Here is an 18,398-nt window from a genome sequence, read left to right on the forward strand (position 1 = left end):
TAGGGCGGGGCAGGGGCTCAGGGGACGGGTGTGCATGGACGCCGTGGCTTCCTCACAGCCCTGGGAAATGGAGTGAGGGTTCACTCCGGCACCCTCCGTGCAAATGGGATCACAGTCCAAAGAGAACTGTGATTGCTGGCAAAGGACCTTAGTGACAGTTCATCGGGCACAAGGCCTTTGGGGACGCAGGAAGCAGAGCAGGGAGGGCTCTCACCTTCCAGAGCAACTCGTGTGTCTGAGGCTGGCACAGGGCAGAGGCTTGCCTGGCTTAGGACAGCCTTGTGCAGGGTGGCAGTGGTGGGAGCCGCCACACTGAACTTATGGCCATAGAGCTGCCAAGCTTGGGGGACCTTTGCACTGGGAGGACACGAGGGGAGGGAGCCCAGATGGGCCACCAGGGTCCTCAGCTCAGTGGCAGCTTGAGGAGCAAATGGGATGAGCAGGAGGCCCCAGAGGGCAGCAGTGGGCCTGGCTGCAGCCTCAGCCCGGCGTGTCCCTGCCACTGCCCCGAGCGTGGGGTCACACCTCCTCCTCCTGCCTCCCGGTGGAACCGCCCTGGAGGATGTCCCAAGCTAGTGGACAGCAGGGGCCAGGAGTGGGCTGGAACTCCTCCCCGCCAGGAACTTCACCCCAGCACACACGCATTGCGCCTCCCCCCTGCCCTGCCCCGCCCCCTACCCCTGTGAGCAGCCAACCCAGACTGACCTCTGGGGCTGCCGCCCCGCAGGACCCCGACGAGAGCGCCCGCATCTCCAGCGCCTTCTTCCGCCTGTTCCGAGTCATGAGGCTGATCAAGCTGCTGAGCCGGGCCGAGGGCGTGCGCACCCTGCTGTGGACGTTCATCAAGTCCTTCCAGGTGCCAGTGCCCAGCCCGGCGGGCTGGGGCGGGGTCTGCACAGGGAGCCGAGGAGCTGCGCTCACACGGAGAGGCCACTAGAGACATCCCCTCAGGCGGGGTGGGGGTGGTGGACAGCAGAGGGGGTGTTATTGGGGGGAAGGTGGGTGTGCAGGGTCCTGGGAGGCCAACGGAGGGCAGGGCTGCAGGGCAGCGGGTGGAGCCCCCAGCCTGACGCTCCTGCCCACCCGCAGGCCCTGCCGTATGTGGCTCTGCTCATCGTCATGCTCTTCTTCATCTACGCTGTCATCGGCATGCAGGTGAGAGGCAGGCTGGCCCAGGCCGAAACACGCATCTCGGCCAAGCTGGTGGGGGGAACAGGGGGTGGTCAGCGGACCCTGGGGAGCCTAATCAGCAGGTGGGCTGGACCTTCCACGCTCCCTGCCTCGTCCATCCCGCGCCCAGGGGCTCAGCCGCACGACCGGGAAAGGAGGTTGTGCACCTCCCTGTGCCCAGGTGGCTGCCATGCTAGAAGCTTGGCGATGATCTAGAAGGAACCTTGGCATACAGATGGACAGCAGAGGCCAGACCACACCTCCAAGGCTGGACTGGGGGCCTGGGTGGGCTCAGTCCACACTCCCCTGAGAGCCTCCCCCACACATTGGCTCCCAGGTCTGCTTGCGGCTGGGAAAACTGGTCTATCCACCTCCTTTTCTTTGGCTTGGTGGGGCACACTTCACCCAGCCTAGAAAACAACCCCGTGGATTTGGCTTCAGGTCTGACATGGCCTGAAGTGAAGGGGACTTGGGGGAGGCAGGGAGCATGGAGGGTCCAGGTGGGGATCAGGTCAGACGGGAGAAGGCGCTAGTAGACGAGCGGAGGGGACATTTCTATCTGGGTTCCAAAGTCAGAGCCCTTGGTGACTTGCAGATGTTCGGAAAGATCGCCATGGTGGACGGGACCCAGATCAACCGGAACAACAACTTCCAGACCTTCCCTCAAGCCGTGTTGCTGCTCTTCAGGCACGAGTCCCCCGTGGCCCCCACCCCACCGGCAGCCCAGCCCAGCCCTGCCCTGTTCCAATCTGGAGGCCGGGCTGGCTCCCGGGCTGTGGCTCTGCAGTCACACAGGGCCCTGCACTCGGAGGGTGCCCCGCTTGGTTCAGTGCTCTGCTGTCACGGCGTGAGGATTTTGGCCAGTTTGTGATAAGTAGCCCGGCATCCTCACTTTGCACCGGGCCCGGCACTGAGCGCGTGCTGCACACTCCTCCACTCTCCTGCCGCTGGAGCAGGAGACAGAGGTCAAATGTTCTTTCCCGGACATTTGCCCGTGTGGCTCCCGGAGTGGGGAGAGGCAGAGTGAAGAGCTGGCCCCAGGGGCGAGAGTTGGGGAGCAGGAGGCCAGGAGGGGTGAAGAGGCCAGAGCTTGGACCACAGGGGACCCGGGCTGCAGGAGCTGGCTGTGCAGGAGCTGGGTGGGAGAGTGACCTGGCCAGCACTGGGACCCTCCCCCTCCAGACAGGGCCAGGGGACACCTTGGCATAGGCTGTGAAGGGCTCCATGAAGTCACAGCAGCTGCGGCCCTGATGGCCCATGAGAGGAGATCACCACCTCGCCATGGGCGGGCAGGGTGCCCACCTCCACCACCCCACTGTGCCCTCAACCGCAGGCCCAGGGCCGTCCTGGACCGCCTGCCCCCGCGAGGAAGGGAGCTGAGCGAAATGAGATTTTATGACACAAAAAGTGATGGGAGTTGTGGACTCAGGCTGCGAGGTGACTAAGGGAGCCGCCTCGCAGCTGGAGGTGGAGGGGGTTGTCTGCAGAGCAGTCGGTGGCAGTTCCGTGAAAAGGCACCGCGCTGCACACGCATGAGCACTGCTGCTGCGCTGAGCCTCACGCGACAGCTGTGTGCACAGGTGTGAATCTGACAGCTGCGTGCACAGGTGTGAATCTGAGGGCTGCGCGCACAGGTGTGAATCTGAGGGCTGCGCGCACAGGTGTGAATCTGAGGGCTGCGCGCACAGGTGTGAATCTGAGGGCTGCGCGCACAGGTGTGAATCTGAGGGCTGCGCGCACAGGTGTGAATCTGAGGGCTGCGCGCACAGGTGTGAATCTGACGGCTGCGCGCACAGGTGTGAATCTGACGGCTGCGCGCACAGGTGTGAATCTGACGGCTGCGCGCACAGGTGTGAATCTGAGGGCTGCGCGCACAGGTGTGAATCTGAGGGCTGCGCGCACAGGTGTGAATCTGAGGGCTGCGCGCACAGGTGTGAATCTGACGGCTGCGCGCACAGGTGTGAATCTGACGGCTGCGCGCACAGGTGTGAATCTGAGGGCTGCGCGCACAGGTGTGAATCTGACGGCTGCGCGCACAGGTGTGAATCTGACGGCTGCGCGCACAGGTGTGAATCTGAGGGCTGCGCGCACAGGTGTGAATCTGAGGGCTGCGCGCACAGGTGTGAATCTGACGGCTGCGCGCACAGGTGTGAATCTGACGGCTGCGCGCACAGGTGTGAATCTGAGGGCTGCTCTCACGACTCAGCCAGAGCCGGGGTGGTGTGGGCAGAGCTGGGTTCAGTTGTGGGGTTTCCTCAGATGACTCTGACCCCGCCTCCCTCGGTCACACAGTGTGTGACCCCCCTCTCTTGCTGTCCCCCTCGAGTGACATGAATCAATTTTGCTTCTCTATCCAAGAAACTTCTTTTGTAAGTTTAGCTCCTGCTTGTAGCAACCCTTGAGGGTAGAGCAGAGGGGCTGCAGCACAGAGGGGAAACTGAGGCCCGACTCACACCGAGCTACTCGGTGAACCTGGGGTCTGACCTCCCTATTTTGGGGGGAGCAGCCCCAATCTGCTCATCGGTCCACACCCTGGTGCCACCAGGCTGATGCCCCCCGAGGGGCCGTGAGAGAGCAGGTGGCCACGGGGGCCTCTCTCCTCCAGGTGTGCCACAGGGGAGGCGTGGCAGGAGATCCTGCTGGCCTGCAGCTACGGGAAGCTGTGTGACCCGGAGTCGGACTACGCCCCGGGGGAGGAGTACACGTGTGGCACCAACTTCGCCTACTACTACTTCATCAGCTTCTACATGCTCTGCGCCTTCCTGGTGAGACGCCCGCGGGCCGGGCTGGGAGGTGGCTCTGGTGAGCCGAGGCGGAGGGGCCGCCTTCCTGGCAGGCTTCTGTCCCCGGGATCCATCTCGGGGACACAGGAGGCTCTAGTGAGATTGTTTCTCGTTCTGGTCATCTTGGATGTGGCTTTGTTTTGTGAGCGTTTCCTCATGGTCCAGCGGGGTTAGCAAGTTTTTGCTGTTCTTGCCCCACCGCCCCCGGGTTTCGATTAGTAATCAAGAGAAATTTAATGAGGCTCTGCCCTAAATGGGTGGGGGCTTCCTATAAAGCCACTTATGCCTAACTATGCCTTGGAAGAGAAAGTTGTCCCTTTATGAGGAAGCTGAGGCTCTGGAAACAGGGTCTTGTCCTGTAGGTCCCCATGGGAGTTAGACACAGCGCGCCAGGCCATTTGAGACTGCGGGGTCCCCATCTGCTCCAGCGGGAGGCAGAGAGCCTGCACTGGGCCCTCATTCCTGAGCTCTTTTTTCTTTCCCATATTCACTCAAAAGGGTTGTTCCAGCCTCTGATGTGTGCCGGGCCTCGGGCTTAGGGCAGGGGTCAGAAACATGGATGAGACCCGTCCTGGCCCTGAAGGACCTCGTAGGGTACAAGGGGAGTTCATGTGTGGGCAGACCTTGCCATTCAAAGGGACACCCAGTATTTACAGAAAAGGCAAGAGCAGTGATAGGCGCTTGGTCCAGGTGGGGACAAAGGCAGGGACAGCGTCTCTCTGGGGTGGGTGCGGGAGGCTAAGGTTGGAGTCGCTTTCAAAGAGGTGCTCAAGCTGGGTTTTGAAGATTGAGCACCCAGGCCCCAGCAGAGGGCAGTTTGTGCGAGAGCACAGAGCTGGGACACAGTGTTGCTCGCGTGTGTGACCTACGTTGCTCACAGGGGCTGGAACGAGGGGCACATGTAGGGGAAGCTGTGGGGCCCACGCCCAGTGGCTGCTCCCCAGCTCCCCGCCGCCCCGGGCCACCTGCCTTCTGTGTCGGGAACCCTCGGTTCTCCTCTCGCAGGTCATCAACCTCTTCGTGGCCGTCATCATGGACAACTTCGACTACCTCACCCGGGACTGGTCCATCCTGGGCCCTCACCACCTGGATGAGTTCAAGGCCATCTGGGCAGAGTACGACCCGGAGGCAAAGTGAGTCCTATCTGTAGGCTCTGTGCTGGGCCCTCCCTCAACTGTCCTCCCCTCCATCCTAGACCCTGTCCCAGTGTCCCACCGCGAGTCACTCTCCGGGTTAATAAGTATGAGTGGGCTTCTCCCCCATCTTCATTTATCCAAGGTCCAGATCCGAGAAGCAGAGCCGCTCAGGGTGGGAGGGGCTGCCACACTCCCAGAGTGGAAACCCCCTTGACTTTACTGGGAAATGGTCATCCAGCTTCTGCTTGCATACTCCTAGGAGTGGGGAACTCAGTACCTCACCAGGCACTCTAGATCCTGGCTACTCAAAGTGTGGTCCACTGACCATCAGCATCCGAGCCTGAATAAAACGCAGAGTCCCAGGCCCCACAGACTGAATCAGAATCTGCATTGCTATTAACCTGATCCCAGGACATTCGTATGTACACTGAAGCTTGGGAAGCATGGCTCTCTTACACTCTTCCCCAAAAGGTCCTGAGCTTATATTTCACGAATGTTTCCCAGGTATCAGGCACTGCACTAAACACAACGTGTATTATCTCATTTAGTCTTTACAACACCCTGTGGCACAGGTCTCCTGATCAGCTCAGTCTCAGATGAGAAAACAGGTTCAGAGGGGTTAAGTAAGTTGCCCTTGGTCACACAGCTAGTGAGAGGTGACACCAAGATTCAGTGTGGGTCTGTCTGGTGCCCTCAGCAGCTATGCTTTGAGGTGCTTACATCTGGGAGATTGAGACTTCCCTCCCTCCTGCCACCCCCAAGTCCTAACTCAGCCCCCTGCAGACGGCAGATGTTTAATCTTTTTCACAGCCAGCCCGTTTGCAAGTCAGTAGCACCTTCCAACACAGTTTTCTCAGACAACACACGCCTGCTGCTCCTGCCTTGGTCGTCTCTTCGTCTGCCCTTCCTGGTTGCCCTGATTTATGCTTATTCTGGGGGTCGTGGTCCCAGTGAAAATGGTTTCCTGCTCTGGAGCAGTCTCTGGAAGTGGGCTTCCACCTCCCTTGACCTATACCCTCTGCTTCTATTAATAGAGCCCAAGGGCTCCCGTTACCTTGACCAGAACCTAAGGAAGGTCTTGTGATGGGGAAAATGAGGCCCGGATTCCAGACGTGGAGATCCCATATCCAAGGGAGTGTCCCCCAAAAGAGAGCCCACTCCTGATGGTGGGCAGTAATGAATCCAAACATTGTCTCTGCTTTTAAAAAGGAGCTGAGCTCTCACTTCCTAAACACAGTGAGAAAGTAAGGAAGTGTCCCCCGTCTCCTGGCTCTCTTCCCCTTTGCCGTTTTCGAGCAGGGTGTTGGGGAAGTCCTGGGGGTGGGGGGGCTGCCAGCTGAACACGCCCACGTGGCCTCCTGCAGGGGGAGAATCAAACACCTGGATGTGGTGACCCTGCTGAGAAGGATCCAGCCCCCTCTGGGCTTTGGGAAGTTCTGCCCGCACCGGGTAGCATGTAAGGTAACCGGAGCTGCCGGGGAGGGGCGGCCCCCCAGGAGAGGAAGAAGGGCCATGGGGCAGGGATCTCCTGTGTCCCCAAGTCCCCTGAGGACTTGAACTCTTAACAGTGCCCCCCAACTCATCGTTCCGTCCCCTCACGAGGGGCTGTCCTGGTCAGCTGGCACTCCCAGCCCTCATGTCCCATCCCCTCCCGGCCCGCAGACCGGGTGAGGATGACCTGCCAGGCTTGGCCGGGTCCCAGCTCAGCAGCAAGCCACTGCCTCTCCCTGCACAGCGGCTGGTGGGCATGAACATGCCCCTGAACAGTGACGGCACAGTCACCTTCAACGCCACGCTCTTCGCCCTGGTCCGCACGGCACTCAAGATCAAGACAGAAGGTGAGGGCCTCCCAGCGTGCGGCCCCGCCTCTCTCCGAGGGTGTTTCTGCCACAGACTCTGCCAGGTTCTCAGAGCTAACGGGGAGAAGCAGAGGGAGGACTCCTGACCTTGGCCACAAACTCCTCTTGCCCGTTGGGACTCAGGGGGAGCCTGAAAGTTCTCTGCAGGGCACAGGCCATTAGGGTCTGGCCCCACACTCTTCAGCTCTGTTGGGTGGAGGGGAAAGAAAAGTACCAGCACTAGTGCAGAGGTGGGTGGAACGAGGCCACAGAGGTACCAGTGTTAGCACAGTGATTAGTGGAGCAGGGCCAGAGCAGAGCCAGTGCTAGCGGAGGGGTGGGTGAGCAGGGCCAGAGCAGAGCCAGTGCTAGAGCAGGGCTGAGTGAGGAGGGCCAGAGCAGAGCCAGTGCTAGCGTGGGGTTCAGCTCTGGGCAGGAGCAGAGGAGGCAGTCAGTGGCGAGCACGGAGCAGGCTGATGGGAGTCCATGCTGGACTCCACTAGACTTGCAGGTCCTCGCCCACCAGGGAGACAGGCATGGCGGGAGCAGAGGAAGAAGTCAGGGCAGGGTCTCAGTGTTGTCCCCGAGTCCTCGTTCAGGGCTCCGCTGCATCGGGGCCATCCCCACCTCAGGACCATTGCAGGAGTCTGAGACAGCCCCGGAGCAGGTTTCCTTAAGAGGGCAAGGTGAGGAAGGCCAGGAGTCAGGGGGGAGTGAGTTCGAGCCCAGGAAGGCTGCCTGCGGGCATTGGGGCAGGCTGGGGTGCCTGGGGGTGAGTACACGACCAAGGTTGGGGTGTCTCGGGGGCAGAGATCTCCTCCCCTCATTGCCAGCGCCCAGCACGACTGCGGCCACGGCAGGAAACTCAGCTGGTACCGCTGAGCAAATGACTGGCTCTCTGAGAGTCAGTAAGTGTGGGTGGGGCGGGGTGGGGGTTGCTCATCAAGTGCAGCTGGCCTGGCCTGGGTGACTTTGGGGCCACCCTGCCTTTCCCTCGCCCCAGGCAACTTTGAGCAGGCCAATGAGGAGCTGAGGGCCATCATCAAGAAGATCTGGAAGAGAACCAGCATGAAGCTCCTGGACCAGGTCATCCCCCCGATAGGAGGTGGGTGCTGACTCGGGAGACCAGGGCCCGGAGGCAGCCGAGAGAAGCGGGTGAGGGGCTTCTCCAGGAGGCCCCGTGGGAACCCGAGAGTGGCCCAGACCCCCTGGGCAGCCTCAGGGTGGGCAGTACCCATGGACCGAGTCAGTAGGACGAGGGATGGCCTGGGTGCCTGGGCCTGGCCCCACCTGGGCCCACTCTGAACCCAGAGTCAGATCCCCACCAGCTTCAGGACATCCCTTGTTGGCTCCTCTGCAGATGATGAGGTGACAGTGGGCAAGTTCTACGCCACGTTCCTCATCCAAGAGCACTTCCGGAAGTTCATGAAGCGCCAGGAGGAGTATTACGGGTATCGGCCCAAGAAGGACATCATACAGATCCAGGTAAGGTCCAGGTGTCCGGACTCCAGTTCCCTGTCCGTGTCCTCAAGGGGCATAGACAGAGGCATAGAGGGGAGACGGAGCCCAGGGGAGGGGAAACGAAATGACAGTTCTGGAGAGCGCACGACGGAGGACGCTTCAACCTCAAGAGAAGAACCAGGAGCTCTCCGCCTCCGGGTGACAGGACCAAGGAAAACAGGATGAGGTCAGAGGAGAGGCGAGTTAGCTGTAAGAGCAGGGGTCTCCAAAGGAAGCGGATCCCCCAGGGGCGCCTACAGTGCTCCACTGGGTATGAAAAGAAAACTTTAGAACTTCATGTTTTATCTCATCTGGCTTTTATTTCTAGTGTTCATTGTAATGCACATAATTTATAAATTCCAAAAATATACATGCATCTGGGCTGTGTACTCAAAAATTGATTCAGTTGCCATTTTCATTTTGAAACAATCTCACACTTCAAAAAAATTGCAAGTGTAATACAAAACCTTTTTTCCCTCTGGACTGTTTGAGAGTAACTCCAGCGTGATGTTCCATCCTCCAGAAGACTTCGATTCATCCTTGAAGGCGTAGCGTGTATTGCAAGGGTGTTCTCCTGCATAATTCTACATGCCCACAATGCAATCAGCAAAATCGGGGAATTAGTACTGATACGTTGCCACATCCTAATCCATTTCAGGTTTCACCAGTTGTCCCAATAAGTGTCCCTTATGGCAAAAGGATCCAATCCAGAATCACACGTTGTATTTAGTTGCCGTATCTCTTTAGTCTCTTCCATCTAGAACAGCTCCTCAGTCCTCCCTTGAGACGACCTGGCCACTCTTGAAGATAACGGGCCAGTACGTCCCCCAGTCTGAGTTTGCCTGGTGTTTACTCAGGCTACAGTCTAGATGCATCCTAATACGCCTCGTGGATAGGGACGCCTCAGCAGTGATGCCGTGTCCTCATTGCAAACCATCAGATGACACCAATTTTGATTTGTCTCATTGCTGGTGCTATGAACTTTGATCAGCTCAAAAAAAAAAAAAAAACCATATTGATGGTGTGCTAACATCAAAAGAGATCACCTGTCTAGAAGGCCGTACTGCGTAAAAAGGTTTCTCGACCTGGAGGCCTGGAGAGGGTATGAAGTCTCCACCCATGGCGTCGAGAGAAGACTCCTTAGGAACAATTATTGCGTGGACTGTCCCAGAGGCCAGGGCAGGCCCTGGTGGCCTCACAGAGCCCAGGGACACTGAATGAACCAGAGGGCGAGTGGGGCCTGAGCTGGGGCTTCCAGGGATCCCGGGTGCAGAGATTTGACACGAGTGGGCCGTGGAAGCGGTTTTGGCCTCCTCTCCAGGACTGGAGGGTCACTGGGTCACCTTGCCATCCCCAGGCCGGACTGCGGACCATTGAGGAGGAGGCGGCCCCTGAGATCCGCCGCACCATCTCAGGAGACCTGACAGCGGAGGAGGAGCTGGAGCGAGCCATGGTGGAGGCGGCGATGGAGGAGGGGATCTTCCGGGTGAGGGGCGCCATGACAACCCCTGGTGGTCTGGACACAGGGAGTGGCAGTGTCCCCCAGAGAGGAGCCCAGCCATACAGAGGGGCACGTGGGGCTGGACCCCCGTGTCCCCCTCTCCACCCACCTCTCTTGGGACTCAGAATCAGTGACCCAACCTGCTCGAGGTGTCAAACATAACAGACCCTTTCCCACCTTCCCCTGCCGGCCTCACCTCCCTGCTCCCCTGCTGCAAACCGAGGCAGCGTCCCAGCCCCGAGGTCCCCAGGGTGCAATGCCCCCCTGCTCCAGTTGTGCCCGTCCTCGGTCCCCAGCTGTCTGGTATTTCCCGTAACACTGCAGAGTTGGAAGTTCTTTAGTGACCAGCTAGTTACACCTTTTCAGATTATTCATCAGGAAACGTGGCCCAGAGAGACACTGTGAGGTGTCCAGTGTCGCTTAGTAAATTAGTTTCGGAAGCCAGCCCTGCAGACCCCAGTTCAGCGCTCCGCCCGCGGCACCACATGTCCCTCTCCGTGTGTCCGTGGCTCCTGCGTGGCTCCGTAGGCATGTCCCGTCTGCCCCATGAAATCGGGAACTTGCTGAGGGTGGGGACTGTCTTCCCTTCTGGTCTCACTGTTCAGCCTTTGTCCTCTGCCCTAGAGGACTTGTCTCCCGGGACCATCACTTGTTCCCAGCAGCATCCGCCCAGGGTGGCAGCCCCCATACACGCCCTGCCCTCGCCCCTCACTCCCTGCTCCTCTCCCCGCCCCTAGAGGACCGGAGGCCTGTTTGGCCAGGTGGACAACTTCATCGAAAGGACCAACTCCCTGCCCCCTGTCATGGCCAACCAGAGGCCCCTCCAGTTTTCTGAGATAGAGATGGAAGAGCTGGAGTCACCTGTCTTCTTGGAGGACTTCCCTCAAGATCCGCGCACTAACCCTCTGGCTCGTGCCAATACCAACAACGCCAACGCCAACGTTGCCTGTGGCAACAGCAACCATAGCAACAACCAGGTGTTTTCCAGGTAGCGGTGGCAGCTGGCAACTGCCGACTCTGGCGTAGGGCACTGGAATAAGACTGGGAGGACAACATTAGCAGGTTCCAGGTTGTATTGGAAGGGGGTGACCCGAAATTGCAGGTGTCCTTTGTCTGCCTTTGTGCCCCTTGGGATCCGTCCTGCACCTTAATGCGAGAGGCGGCCCTACCCTGCAGAGACTCCCCTGGCCAGCAGGGGACAGCCTCGTGTCAGCACTGGCCCCAGTGCCGAGAGGTTCTTTTATGGCAGGTCTGGAGCTGAGACGTGTTGAGCACATCGCAGGTTAGGAGGAGAGGGCCCTCGGTGACAGCACAGACTTCAGAAACTGTGGACAGCAAGGTTCAGTTGTGGAGTTGGGTTCCGAGGAGACGCACCGCGTTGGGTGGTTCCCGTCTCCCGTCCTCAGACTGTGGACTAAATATAACCTGCGATTGCGTCAGTGTCATAAAAAACGGCAGGATGAGGGGGAGAGCTGCTCAGAAACCGTAAACCGGGGGCTGGGCTCCACGCGGAGCTTCTGTTCTAGACGGGAGGCCAGCTGATGATCGGAAGTCTTTCTGACCTGGAAAGGCTAAGTCCCCGGCCTCAGGAGTGGGCAGGACAGGGCAGAGGCCAGGTGACAGCCACTTCCCATGGCCAGGGCTGCCTACACCCACTTCCAGTCAGAGAGACGCCTTGAACTCAGCCTAGAGGGCTGAACGGTGCCTGCGCCTTTGGGTCACCACGGTGCGAGGCGCCGTGGAAATACAGAAGCGTCAGCCTCGGCTGCACGTTAGAAACATCTGGGAGTTTTCAAAAATCCCAGTCATGGGCCTCGCTGTGGACTCGGGGGGTGGGACACAGCCACCACCGTCTTTAAAGCTCCCCCGCTGATCCTCTGTGCAACCGAGGTTGACAAGGAGCGTCCCAAAGGTGCACTCAGCGTATTCCTCCTGGAGTCAGGGCTGGCTGGGCAGAGTGGTGGCAGCGTCAGGCCTGGAATCAAGACCCCTGGCCCGTGTTGGGTCCAGACCCTGAGGGAAAAGGATATTTGGGCCACAGAGAGGCAGGGTGGCGGGAGGCCCGCAGCCTGCTCTGGTTCACCCAGCCTTGCTTCCGTTTCAGCGTGCATTATGAGAGAGAGTTCCCGGGAGAGACGGAGACACCTGCCGCCGGAGGAGGAGCCCTCAGCCAAGCCCGCAGGGTGCTGGGTCAGTCCCTTCTGTGCACCCAGGAAGCCGAGTCTTCTCCCGAGGGATCTGGGGACCCCTCTTTTCTTACAGTCTGGGCAGCTGCTGGGAGGGCTGACCTGGGGGCCTGTTACTATGGGAACCAGCTGGGCTGTGGCGTGGGAGAGCTGTCAGGGCCAGTTCCTCGTCCAGCTGGAGAGAAGGGCGCTGTCTAGGTGGCGGAGTGGGGCGGGAGGGGAGGCGTGCACACTCTCAGTGGGCCCTCGGCAGGCCTGCCAGGAGACTCGCCCTGCACCCCAGGGTGGCCCCAACGTGGGAGTCCTCCCTGCCCTGGGCAGCCCCGGGACACGCCGACACCTTGGCTCTGGGCCTTCCAGTAGACGATCTTGCAATCTCCCAGTGGGTCCTGGCCACCGTGTGACGGTGAGAGCCCAAGGATGCCGGGGTTCACTAAGGATGCTTTCCCTACTCCCCAACATGCCCACACACACACTCACTTTCATGTGCGCGCACAAGGACACGCTGAGGGACAGCTTGGTCAGAGCCCCCGGCCCTGATCCCCCCTCCCAAACCCGTAAGAACAGAGACCGGGGCCGGCAGAGCTGGGGCAGCCCTGGCTGGCCTGGAGGTGTCCGCCCTCCAAGACACCCTCTGCAGCCCCGAGCGTCTCAGAGAGCTCACGGAGCGAGGCCGGCCAGGCAGGGCTCTGTTGACACAGGGCTCCTGGCAGGACTCAGCGGCCCCTCTTACCCTCACCGCATCCTGCCTGCAGGACCCCACGGCAAGCCCTGTGTGGAAGAGTTGAAGGGACAGCTGGCCCCGAGGGTAGTGCCCGGAGGCCAGGCATCGCCTGCTCACCACCAGGTAACGGGCAGAGGCCTGGGAAGAAATTCCACACAGAGACCCCCCCGGCCTGGTGCTTGCGGTGGGGCCGTGCGGCAGGGGAGGTGCGGCAGCCATGTGTCCATGTACGGAGGGACGGGACTCCCTTTCTTGGGTCTTGCTCGAGGCTCCCTCAGATGAGCTGGGCTTTGGCTGGGTCCGCGGCTTCCAGCATCCCTCTGGGGGTCTTTGCGTTTCTGCATTTGGAACAGGGCCCCCGGCCTGAGGAGAGGAGGAGCTCCACACCAGGGTCTCTGCATGAGGAGACGCCCCATGGCAGGAGCACCGAGGAGGGTACTTCCAGGTGCCCAGCCCCAGCTACGGCCCTGCTGATCCAAGAGGTGAGCCAGGAGCTGGGGCGCAGCGGTGGGCTGTGTGGAGGGGTGGCCCTGTGATGGCCTGGCATGGACAGTGGGTAGGGACAACAGAGGCAGCTGCCCAGGAAGACCCCAGCCAGCCTCCTCTGCTCCCTGCAGGCTCTGGTTCGAGGGGGCCTGGGCACCTTGGCGGCTGATGCTGACTTCGTCATGGCAACAGGCCACGCCCTGGCAGATGCCTGCCAGATGGAACCAGAAGAAGTGGAGGTTGCAGCAACAGAGCTCCTGAAAGGACGAGAGTCCCGAGAGGGCATGACCCGTGCCCTGGGGTGCCCAAGCCTCCGGTCCTCCCTGGACAGCCTCGAGCAGCATCAGGGCTCCCTGGAGACCCTCATTCCGCCCAGGCTGTGAAGCCCACACAGCATCAGCATGGGCCTAGCGCTAGCCTGACCAGCGGGTGGGGGTGCTGGCGTGGAGAGGGGCCAGCCCACCGCGGCAGCCTCCTCCCGCAGCAGCTAGATGCACGGGCGGAGTAGAGGTGGTCAGGAACCCCCTCAAAAAACCAAGAGGAAGTAAATGGACAGGCCCCTCCACCAGCAAGACGCACAATTGGACGGAGCTGCTAATGTCATTCAGAAAGGCCTGGTTGGGCCAGTGTCTGTCTGGCCTAGGGGCACTCCCACCAACAAGACATTAAAGCCTCCAGGCCTGTGACACTGGCACCTGGCCTCTGCTTGCCTCCTCTTTTGGACTCCTCTATACTTAGTCTCCGCCCCCCAATCCCTTCCCCGGAGCCCTGCCCATGAGCTGGGGAGCCTGGGCCGAGGAGACCAGGGGGACCTTCTGGACATTCATTCTGCACGATGCAGACAGACCCGCTGTGGCGAGTGCAGGTTCTCCTGCAAGGCTGTTGCTGGGTCCACAGACCAGGCCGAGCAGCCCTGGGAAGAACTGGTGGCCTTGGAAGCCCCCACCCCAGGTCCCACCATGGCCAACCTTCACGAAAGGCTTGACCGGGCCTCACTGGCCAGAGTCCAGAGCCCGCAACTGCACTCTGCATATGGCCTTGAGTACCAGAGATCCGCAGTCCCCACTGCTCCTGTCATCCACGCCAAGTAACAGCCGCTGTTCACCAAGCGCCGCCGGTATGCCATCCACATACCTGCCCTCACGCCAGGGGTTGCTTTTACTACACCGTATTTACAAAGTACTTTCACATATTCACAACGGCGAATGTGCTGTTCTGTCTGGAAACTTCCTGAGCCCCCTCCCTGACTGACCCCTATCATCCTTCAAACCTCAGCTTTGCAGAAAGCTTTCTCTGAACACCCCCAAACTCTCTGTAGCCTGACCCATAAATTTGGCACGTGGTCTTTGCCCCGTTACAGCAGGGATCATAACCGTGTTGTGACCGCCTGTTTATTTTTACCCCTGCCGGACAGCAAGCTCCACGAAAGCAGGGGCTGTGTCCACCTTGTTCACAGTTACCCTCCAGGGCTGCGCACTTTTCAGCACGGATTGGTGGCTCAGTACCTGCTTGTTAAATAGATGCAGGAAGAGCTAAGAGGTGTGGACCCTGCCCTTGGCAGGCTCACCACTCAGCATCCCCTGCTCAGCCCTGTCTGTCTAGGCCATGGGGACGAAGGGAGGAAGAATTCTGCCTCAGAGGTGACAAGCTGGACTCCACAGTGTAGCTCCCATATGCCCCCCCCCCCCCCGCAGCCACTCACACTGTCTCCCATTCTATTCACTCATCTCTAGGGAAGATAGGACAATGTGGAACATACGTGTGCACTGCAAAATTCTCTAAAAGGGTGTTTTTATTTACGAGGGACCTGAGCATCTTATATTGCTACCTACCATGTATAGAATGCTAACGATATGGCAGGCCCTGTTCCAGGGGTTTTACATATATTAATTTGTTTAACCCTCTTAACAATTAAGAAAGGTATCATCATCCTCACTTTGCAAAGATGACTCAGAGAACAAGTAATTTGCCTAAGGCCACACAGCTGGTAAGAGCTGAGGTGAGCGTCAAACCCAGCAGTTTAGCATCAGATTCCACACCCTTAACTGCTGTTCTGTTTATACCTGTAAATCTATTCCCCCCAGCCCGCCTGACTGACAGGTATGCCTGTGCACACAGGCTCTGAGAAACTTTCCTATCCATTCTGCCTTCACCCTATGGAAAAGTCCAGGCAGTTTCCTTTGCAACATATAAGATGTTCTGATTTCTCAGAATGAGCAAAATCCTGCCGCTACTCCCAGCTTGGCTGGGTGGGTTTCCTCTTACAGCACTGCCGGGCTACTCTAATAGGGCCTTAAAGGAAAAATTGTGGAAACACGAGGGTTGCAGTGGGAGTGGGGGGGAGTGGGCAGATTTCGTGTGAGACAGACAAGCCCTCCCCTCAGCAGGACCACCGACAGAGACAGGGTGCCCCTAGGAGGAGGTGGGGCCACCTTCTGTCACCTGAGGGCCGTGGCCAAGGGCAATGTCTGCTGGACTCATATATGGGTTCCTGACAGTTCCCTGCAGATTTGGGGCCCAGCTGCTGGGTGGGGAATCTGCCAGAAGGGGCGGGGGTGTGGCTGGCGAGAGGCGTGGGCACAAAGCCGAGAGCTGGGGCTACGGGCAGTAGAGGAGCTCTCCATCTGGAAGGTGTGGAGCTCAGATGGGGGGGGTCTCTGGAAAGGCAGGAGAGAGGGGGCCCCTGCTCCAGTCCAGCTCAGAGAAGGGAGGAGCCCCCTGGGACGGGCCCTGCCGCATTTCCAGGCCCTGCTCTGGGCGGGGCTTGGTGACTGCCACTGAGCCGCCTGTGCTGGGACTCTCGCAGGAGGGGGTGGCTCCTGGCTGCAGGTGTTTGCCAGCAGAGCCCTGGGAGCCAGGCTCTTTCGGATCCGAATCCCATTCCCCCACCCCCGCATTGTGTGGTGGCCAAGCAGTTCACAGAATAACCCTTTTAAGCTTCTGCTTCTCCCTCTGTAAATGGGGGAATAATTCCTACTTCCAGGGTTGTTGTGAGACAGGAATGTTAGGATGTAAGGACCCGGCACCTGGTAGGAACCCGTTTTGATTCTGTCAGATGCCGGTTAGGGAGAGGGCCAGGCCTCCAGGATGGGAGGTTGTTGGAGCGGACTGGGCAGCAGTGACCTGAGCCCACACACCCCCGACCAGGCCGCGTCCTCCTGCCGGCCCTGCCAGCTCTCTCCAGCGGCCGTGGATCTGGACGCCGGCTCTGGCCTCAGACCACTTACAGAAGACACTGCCGAGGCAAAGCAGACCTTGACCCCAACCTTTGTTTCAAGGATCTTGTCCCCCGTTCTTCTGGCATTGGATCCCAATGACATGTCACTCCTGCCTTGGGGCTCACAGTGCCAGGTGACTCTGCCACCCCACCAGCGGCTGTCCTTCTGCCATTTTACTGATGAGGCAACCCAGGGCCAAGATCCCACAGCCAGTGAGAGGCAAATTGAGGACGTGCCCTCAAGCTCTCTCTGTTGCGTCCTTCCTTTATGTCACACAAGGGTGCCCCTAAACGGAACTCAAAGTGCAGTTGAGGAAGCCCAAGTACAGAGGCATTTAAAAAAGAAATTGGTCATAAATACAAAGGGGAAATAGTAATTCTCATGCTGAATACCAATTAAAAATGCTGCAGTTATCAGTTGTACCTTGATGGGTCACTGGGCTTTCGAGGGTTCAGAAGAGGGAGACGTCACCAGTGTTAGTTTAAAGTCAAATGAACACAAGAGGAGATTCCATGGTGGTGAGAAAGGAAACCAAGACCCAGGGAAGGAAAGAGCCATAAATACCCCACGTCACCGAGTCAGTGAGAGGAGCCAGGAAGAGACCCCGGCGCCCCCATCCAGGCTTCAGAAAGGCTCCCGTGAAACGCACAGGGTGCAGCAAAGAGAAGCCCTGGACTGGGGAGAAACCCAGTCCCATTTCTAGTTGTGTGTTCTTTTAAAAATGCCTCTGCCCCTTGGTTTTCTCATCCGTAGAACAATAATGCTAACATTCATTGAGCCCTGCTCATTTAATTAAAATTAAAAATTAAAGTGCCTTGCCTTTCCTGTCTCATCTAATCTTTGCAACACTGCCTATAAAATAGGTACTATTGTTAATCCGGTGTTATGATGAGAAAGTTGGGGTTCGGAAAGGCTGAGTGAAGTACTCAGTCACTTGGCCATGAGATGGTGAAGCCAGGTGTCTAACAGGAGCCTGGACACTATTAAGCTGCTTACTTCTTGTGTTATTGTGAAGATCACATGATAATCTTCCCCTACCCCCCAATCCCCACCCCATCCTCTACTAATCTGGCCCAAGATCCTCTGCACACCCTGCCAAGCACCAGCCCGACCACACTCAACAAGTCCCTCCCTGCACAGCCCGAGTGCTCGCGAGCTTCCACCAGCAGCGCCTGTCTGCACCAGCAAACTCCTGCTCTTGTCTCAGCCCGACAGCCTTCTCTGATCGACCGAGTAAACTTAGTTGCTACTTCCTTAGTGCTCTTATAGCACTTGATACTTTTTTACAGCATTTATTACACTGTATCCTAATGAAGGGCTTTCTTTTTACTGCTGAATAGTATTCCATTGTATGACATGCCACAGTTTCAGTTTCTTTAGCCCTTCCCCGTTGATGGACATTTGTGCCGTTTCCAGTTTGGGCCAGTGACAAAACTGCTGCGATTGCTCACGTACAAGCCTTTGTGTGGACACACGGAGCAGACGACTTCTTAGGGCCTCTGCTCACTTCTCAGCAGCTCAGCAGCTGCCAAGGCCAGGTTTGTCCTTTTCCTTCACTGTGATTCAACACAGGAGGAAACCAGCAGGCAGCTCGCTTGGGTTTGAACCCTGCCCTGCCACGTGCAGTGTGACCTTGTGCCACTCTTGGTGTCCTGGTTTGTTTTACGGGGATGCCGATTGTTCCTACTTCCTGGGGTTGTTGTCGGCGTTACAGAACAGATCTGAGGCATTTAGCGCAATGCCCAGCACAATGCTCAGACAGGGCAGCTGCTATTGTTTTACACCACTGAGGCACCACTGAGGAGAGCTATACAGCCCAGAAGGGCTTCCTCTGGGATCTCTGAGCGGTTACCCCA

General features: G+C 58.6%; 1 protein-coding gene across 1 annotated transcript in view; it reads left to right on the forward strand.

The window, feature by feature from the left end:
• Positions 1-14,018, forward strand: part of CACNA1S (calcium voltage-gated channel subunit alpha1 S) — a 62,638-nt gene extending 48,620 nt beyond the window's left edge. Inside the window, exons 30-44 of the mRNA XM_069459549.1 lie at positions 728-856; positions 1,090-1,155; positions 1,766-1,857; positions 3,776-3,935; positions 4,959-5,086; positions 6,454-6,550; positions 6,825-6,927; positions 7,931-8,032; positions 8,288-8,412; positions 9,785-9,913; positions 10,666-10,916; positions 12,033-12,118; positions 12,870-12,961; positions 13,192-13,320; positions 13,456-14,018. Of these exons, the coding sequence (XP_069315650.1) occupies positions 728-856; positions 1,090-1,155; positions 1,766-1,857; positions 3,776-3,935; positions 4,959-5,086; positions 6,454-6,550; positions 6,825-6,927; positions 7,931-8,032; positions 8,288-8,412; positions 9,785-9,913; positions 10,666-10,916; positions 12,033-12,118; positions 12,870-12,961; positions 13,192-13,320; positions 13,456-13,707 (1,941 nt within the window). The 3' untranslated portion in view covers positions 13,708-14,018. The remainder of the gene's footprint in view (positions 1-727; positions 857-1,089; positions 1,156-1,765; positions 1,858-3,775; positions 3,936-4,958; positions 5,087-6,453; positions 6,551-6,824; positions 6,928-7,930; positions 8,033-8,287; positions 8,413-9,784; positions 9,914-10,665; positions 10,917-12,032; positions 12,119-12,869; positions 12,962-13,191; positions 13,321-13,455) is intronic.
• The last annotated feature ends 4,380 nt before the right edge of the window (positions 14,019-18,398 follow it).

The sequence above is a fragment of the Eulemur rufifrons genome, chromosome 27 (genome assembly GCF_041146395.1).
Source record: "Eulemur rufifrons isolate Redbay chromosome 27, OSU_ERuf_1, whole genome shotgun sequence".
NCBI lineage: Eukaryota > Metazoa > Chordata > Mammalia > Primates > Lemuridae > Eulemur > Eulemur rufifrons.